Source organism: Sander lucioperca, chromosome 17, assembly GCF_008315115.2.
Source record: "Sander lucioperca isolate FBNREF2018 chromosome 17, SLUC_FBN_1.2, whole genome shotgun sequence".
Lineage (NCBI taxonomy): Eukaryota > Metazoa > Chordata > Actinopteri > Perciformes > Percidae > Sander > Sander lucioperca.
This window is the reverse complement of record NC_050189.1, coordinates 14235007-14241777: the sequence shown is the minus strand read 5'-3', so window position 1 is coordinate 14241777 and position 6771 is coordinate 14235007. Positions and strand designations below refer to the sequence as shown.

Sequence of the window (6771 nt, the reverse complement as noted above, 5' to 3'; positions counted from 1 at the left end):
ATTGTAAAGGGAGTATTTTTATATTGTGGTATTGCTACTTTTACTAGTAGGTAAGTAACGCAAGGATTTAATCTCTACTTCCACTACTGCCAATAAAAGTCAAATCATTCCCAGTAAAAATGCATATGAATCTTATCTCACCAATAAGTACTAGAAAAGAGTTCTAATCCTGAGTGTTCATGTAGCAGGAAATGTAGAGGTTAGACTTTTTCCACTGTGTCATATCTACCTTGCAGTGTGATCATTAATTAGAGATCCTGAACATGCCTTTGTGCAATGCTTCCCAATGAGGCCAGACAGGGAAGGAAGTGTTGGGTTATTGTGGCATGCGATCGGACACAAAAACATGTCCGTCTGAATTATTGCTGGGGAAAGACTGTTGGACAAAAACAGCAGAAAGCTAAATTTCCCATCATTCTGCATCTTTTTAAATACCCAGACACCTCAGCTGCATGTAAGCCTCTGTAAAACAGGGCCCTACACGTTTTTTTTTTTTTTTAAGCCTTCAAAATAGCTCCAGATAGGATGTGAGGTCATTTGAAGCAATTGTTGCCTTAGACAAAATGTCTTTCTCTGCCATGTCTCCGTATGACTTTATGAACTGCTGACCAATGACATAATATACTTCCACTAAAGCCAGATAGAAAGAACACGGTCAAATTACTGTGCACTTAGAAAACAAAACAAAACTGCACATCAGTAAAAAAAATAAAAAATAAATAAATAAATAAATAAAAGTACAAAAAAGAAAGAACTGAACTTCATCAAAGACCAATTGTACAACCAGATATCAAATCATTTGGACTTATTTCCAAAAAGCATCTAATCCTGAATAAAAAAAGGAGCCGACATCTGGACAATCTTAAACCAGTGGTTCACCCAGGGGGTTTATAAGACCAATCTAGTGTTTTCACGCAAAGATAGGAAAAAAGAAGAAAAGTTGTATTTCTGCTATATACAGAAGCCCATTTACTTTCCTCAGGCTTTTCTCTAATCTTTTTCTTTTTAAATATCGGAAAGTTGTAGCTCTTATAGCCTCTAAAGAATAATTGAAAAGAAAAACATTCTGAGAAGAAATCACAACCGCTCACAGACATGCAACCTGTGACGAGGGGTTGTAAATGCACACTGCATCGTTTTAAAAAAGGTCCTAAAAAACTATATTCTACTATATTCTCCATCAGCTTCTCACTGTGTGATAACTCCCACACAAACGCACCGTTTTACACAAAAGTTATAAGTTTTGGTTATTTTACATGAGGGATCAACACATTGCCCTGTGTCTCTGTGCTTTTTGTCACTGGGTTGGAGTGGGCGGGGCTTCATTTAGGGCAAAATGTGATGTCACATACTTCCGTGCACCAATCAGGACTCCGCAACATTTGAATCAGAATCTGACACAGTTGGAGGTTGTTTGGTTACTGTCGATCAAATCTGACAAAAATCACACCCACACAGTCCTGATGTAGCAGATTAGATAGTTTCTGAGTGTTAGACGCTTAATAAATAATACTAAAGACGTTTTTCTTATTTAATTCCTCATTTAGTTATGAATATCTAATATTTTTGAGAAATGACATTTGAAGCAATGTTTTCAGAGGCTCTAAGAAGGGGTCATAAACCAAAAAAAAGGTTGGAAACCATTGTCTTCAAAACTTAGATAGTGAGTTTTATCCTATCTGTACATTTCTTTCAATAAATAAATAAATAAATAGTAACTGCTGGAGTGTTTTCATTTTAAACCAAATTCTTCTTTCAACTTTAACCAAAAAGCAGCCTCAATTAACAGTTTATGCTAAACATTTCCACAACCCTCCACTCAAAACCCCTCTTAATAATTACATATATCAGCTATTACTACGCACCATACAGCATGTATACTGCAGGCTACATAGTGACAGAATAATAAATAAAGCCTGTTGAATAATAAGTTTAATCACTTTTACAAATCCCTTTGTAATTTGGGAATTCATGTAAAAATATCCGTGGAGGTGTTACACCCGAACCAGAATCCAGAGTATTAGGCTGATAGGCTATTACTTGCAAAAAAGGCTTGAATAAAGTCAATTTAGTGGCACAGTGGAGAACAATTGTGAGCAATTAATCTGAGAAAACAAACGGTTTGTTGTTCTCTGCCTCTCTTCACTGATGGCTGGTCAGCTGTGCAGGGATTTCATACACTGACAGATTACCGCTCTGTTCACTTTTTGGATTCTAACTAAGAACTAATCATTCCTGCAGTATTGTGAGATGTTCCCTTTGCAAAAAAGGAGTTTAAACAAGTTTGATGCACTAAAAGGTTGATCAACATGTAGCCTGAAAACCTGCAGCCTGGAATGTTCTGAGCATTTGTTCAAGGCTGCTTACAGATGAAAGTAAGCTTTTCATAGTGTTTGAATCCTATTACAACTCCAAACACGGTGGTGTTTCACCCCACCGTTCACAGCTTCGAAGCTGACTAAACATTTTCCACCTTCAGAATTAATTAACTCATATTAAGCTGGAACACACTTGTCCATCTACGGACATTCAGGGTGGCAGAGGCTCTTTCCAAGAAAGAAAAAAAGGCATTTATTCTTCATGGATAAGCTACACTTGAGCGTTCATATTAGGCTTTATAAAGATTTCCTAACCATGGTGAAATGCCTCAGCCTGCCAATCAGTGTGAAAGTGAGACAGAATTCTGAGGCCTGTGGTGGGGCTACACTTCACTGGTTGGTCCTTTAAGCCTGCTGGAGGGAGGAATAACATGATCCCGGTTCCAAAAGCAAGATGATGTTAGCACTGTTGATGCCTGCAGGTTTGTTGTGGCTCATTTGGAAATACATGTTTGCAAACAAACATCTCACACATAAAAAAAATAATTATTTTGGCAACTATGTACAGTATGTTTTTTTTGTTTTGTTTTGTTTTTACAGGATAATGTCTTCATGCAAGTGATAAACCATTCCAAAATGTGTTTTGCTTATTGTTACGTCACTTGGATGTTTGTCCTTCACTGTGCAGAGTTTGACACTAGAAGACCAATCCTCGTCTGCTGAGGAAAGCTTCTCGGTGTCTTAAATCCGACTGGTAGATGTTTACGAGCATCATTTGTGACATCACAACTAGTTTCGAAGCCAATCATGGTCCAGTATACAACTCAAACACAACTGTGATGTGGAAACTTAAAAGTCTCCAGTGCACATAAACTGAGAATGGACTTTTTAGTGTATTATAGGTGGCCTCTCGTGTGTTGCAGTTAATAGTTGCATATTCATAGATTGTGGATTTTTCATGGAGCAAAAAGGAGTAGATGAAATTAAAATTAAAAAGTTAATTTGTGTGGAAAAACCATAGCAGGCAAATTTAGTATTTTTATACATTATAAAAAAAATGGCTTCAGTGGATCTTTAAGAAATGTAATTCATTAGAACAAATGGAAGGCTTATAGCAGGAGGCAGACCACATGCTCACCTACAGTGGATTTATAGACCTTTAGATAACCAACTAAACATTTTTGAATGATACAAATAGAACAACTTTGGCATATAGAATCAGTGGTGTCAAACCAGCTGTAAATGGTTTCATCAGTTGCTCTCTTTTACTCCAAATGTCACAGAAAAACAAATTTGAGTTTTCTTATGTTAATAATTTCTTATGTAATAATAATAATAATACATGTTGAGTACAATTAAGTATATTTAAGTTTCATGATTTAATACTCTTTTTAATATATTTTCTACAGCTCTTTTACACCATTTTTGTATTTGTCTTTGGCAACTGAGCAGACGAAATAAAGAACTGGCGTGATTTCTTTATCACCTCGTTTTTGTTCTATTTTCAAAACGATCGCCTCGTGTTCTCCATAATGGAAAGGCAAAGTAGCTTCCATGACCAAGAAACACTTTTATTAAGATTATAACCAAGCATATATTGATGATTAATCCAGCAAAAGCAGTTTCATATAAAAAAATGGATTCTAATTATTTTGTGGCTATAAATAAGAACTGAGAGAATGAGAGATTTAAAGTGTGCATGGACAGATGTAACCATTAGGCGGTACTGTGCCATTCTTCATGAAGCTTTCTCCATCTCCAGCCCTGAGGACAACACTGTATCTCTGCTTTGGTTTGCTCCCTAATTGACCTAAATACAACGTCCTCCAGGCAGACTATCACACAGCCTACATGAGAGGCTCCGACGAAGTCTCGGGGTTTTCTTTTCTGGAGTAATTCCTCGTCTCTTCCAGACGGAATTTCTGTCTGGGTCTCTTACAGCGGAGGCTTGAGCTCTTGTTGCTCTAATGGATTGCATCGGGATGGTTCACGCGGAGCCGAAGACACTCCTGGCTGGAAATAAGACACGTTCCCGGGAATGATTTTATAAAATCTAAATCTGGGATTAAAAAAAAAAAAATAAATAAAAATAAGAAGCTGCCTGGGGAAGGAAGGACAGAGAAAAGTAAACATGCTTGACAAAAACGCGCCGAGACCGAAGCTGGGTCCTCCGTCGAGAGGTTCGTCTTTTTACATTGAGAATTTGCTGCGGACTGCATACAGCGGGGCTTCAGCTGAGGAGCGGGTGGACACACCGAGCTTCAAAGTTACCGTCCGCAGCCCGGTGGTCTGTCCGGGACTGGAAACAAAACGCCTGGACGACAGCAAAGTGCTGAACTGGAGTGGGACATCACCAAACACAGCGTATGGCACCTCGAGAAGTGAGTGCATCTATTTTTTCTATCGGGTTGTCTTTTAACAAAGAGTACCGGAATAAAAATAATGTGGTTCAATGATTGCTCTCATTTCGTCTGCTAATTCGGGGTAGCCGGCTTTACATGGTTGAATTGTGGTTTAGAATTATTGTGACAACAATTACCTTCAATGTACAAACCAGTAAACGCATTGCAATAGTAATTTCAATCTCATATCATAATATATCACCATTAAAACCTCCGCAATCCGTGCGTAAAAGTCCGAAATTACCACCTGGACCAGAAAGGCTACAGCAGTTTCCAGCATTTTTTTAATTTTCACAAAAACAAATTCTCACCCTGGTTCATCAGCAGGCCACAAGAGGACATGACACGTGGGCTGTAGCATGTTTTACTGTCCCTTCCTCCGTGCGTAAAACACCCAAACTGCCCAATTATCAGCCTGGCGCGAGCCTACAGTGTTTGGCATCACAACAATCTGACTCTGATGCTCCACGTCGACCAGCAGTGGAGATCTGATGCGTATCAATAATGTTGGAAAGGACAGGCAGCATAAATGCACATTTGGGGCAAAACGTGAAATATGTGCGAAATGAAGCCTGAACAATGAGTAGGATTTATTATGTTTCCTTGTTCCTAGGTCCACAGTGCAAGAACGATCACACAGACCCTGTGCCTGCGAGCGATCTGGATTCCCCAACGTTAACAGGACGGGCGGAGGAGAAGGGGGACGATAGTTTGACGGATGACAGAGAGGAGGACGCGCGCTCCTCCTACAGCTGTGACACACGTGAGGCCAAAGTACACAGGCTACATCCTACACAAAAAAAATAGTTCACCTTAAGCTCTGCGGTTTGCACGAGAGTGCATTGTCACCACGCATGCGCTTTCCTCCTGAAACGAATAGTTGTTCATCTCATCCAAAATGTAAGAATTTGGTTTTGGTGTTTCCAGAACTTTGAAGTTTGGTGTAGCTTGATTTTTTTTCTTGACAGATTGTGTCAGCAACAAAGGTCCACTTAAGTTTTATATTTAGTTGCAGGGGTGTAGCCAACAAATCCTGGGTCCAGTGAGTCATTGTGGGTAATAATAATCAGTAAGCACCTCAAGGTTTCAGGTATTTGATTCCATGGATTGATTATTTTATTAATAAACTATTTCTCAATTGACTTTCCATAAACTTTCCCACTTTAATCCTGATCACAATAAATACTGAAATCGATACAAGAGGATTTTACATATCACCCACTCTCCATTAGCTGCACTGTTAGACTAGTTGTATCCAGTTCCATTTAGTCAAATCTCTCCCGCTTCCTCCTCTCAGGTGACATGAAAGTGGCGCGAAAAAAGAAGACCCGCACCGTGTTCAGCCGGAGTCAGGTGTTCCAGCTCGAGTCCACTTTCGACCTGAAGCGCTACCTGAGCAGCTCGGAGCGAGCCGAGCTGGCCGCCTCGCTGCAGCTCACCGAGACCCAGGTGAAGATCTGGTTTCAAAACCGCAGGAACAAGTGGAAGAGGCAGATCGCTGCAGACATGGAGGCCAGCAGCGCCAGCGTCCCCTACGCCACCCAGAGGGTGGTCAGAGTTCCCGTGTTGTATCACGAGAATGGCACCGCGCCTGCGATGCTGACCGGCCTGCCTCCAGTGACGCCACCGGTGCTCGGCTTCTCGAATTCTATCAGCTATCCATTGACATCCCACTTCAGCCATCCGGTGTCGTTCATAACGCCACAGATGACTGGACTGGTGTGACTTTAAGGGTGGAAGGGATGTTAAAGAGGCCGGGCATACTTGTGACTGTTTTGATGCCAATTAATCAAATAAAGATGCTGCAGAAATATTCATTTTAGTTCAGTTTCAGATTCTCTAAGGTCCGATGATAAAGTCAGTTTATCCTCTGTTTAACATGTCTAGAAGCAACTTAAAGGGTAACTACCATTTTTTTCAACCTATTTTCCTATGTTTTTGTGTCTAAGTGACTGATAGGAACTTGGTCCAGTATTAAACAAGATCGCTGCAGTCAGCAGCGGCGAAACAAGCTACAATGTAAGTTAACAGAGCAATTGTCCAGCTTGTAT

The 6771-nt window shown here is 40.1% G+C and overlaps 1 protein-coding gene across 1 annotated transcript; it reads left to right on the top strand.

Moving 5' to 3' along the window:
• Positions 1-4028: 4028 nt before the first annotated feature.
• Positions 4029-6537, top strand: LOC116049049 (homeobox protein HMX1-like). Its single transcript, XM_031298439.2, has 3 exons — positions 4029-4699; positions 5334-5483; positions 6018-6537. The coding sequence occupies exons 1-3, from the start codon at positions 4450-4452 to the stop codon at positions 6443-6445; spliced, it is 828 nt and encodes a 275-aa protein (XP_031154299.1). The 5' UTR covers positions 4029-4449; the 3' UTR covers positions 6446-6537.
• Positions 6538-6771: the final 234 nt, after the last annotated feature.

What these genes read in the sequence shown, in the direction of transcription:
- LOC116049049 (XM_031298439.2), top strand. Translation starts at nt 4,450, where the DNA reads ATGCTTGACAAAAACGCGCCGAGACCGAAGCTGGGTCCTCCGTCGAGA. An exon ending in AGCGTATGGCACCTCGAGAA is followed by an intron (nt 4,700 to 5,333) that starts GTGAGTGCATCT and finishes CCTTGTTCCTAG; the next exon opens with GTCCACAGTGCAAGAACGAT. An exon ending in CTCCTACAGCTGTGACACAC is followed by an intron (nt 5,484 to 6,017) that starts GTGAGGCCAAAG and finishes TCCTCCTCTCAG; the next exon opens with GTGACATGAAAGTGGCGCGA.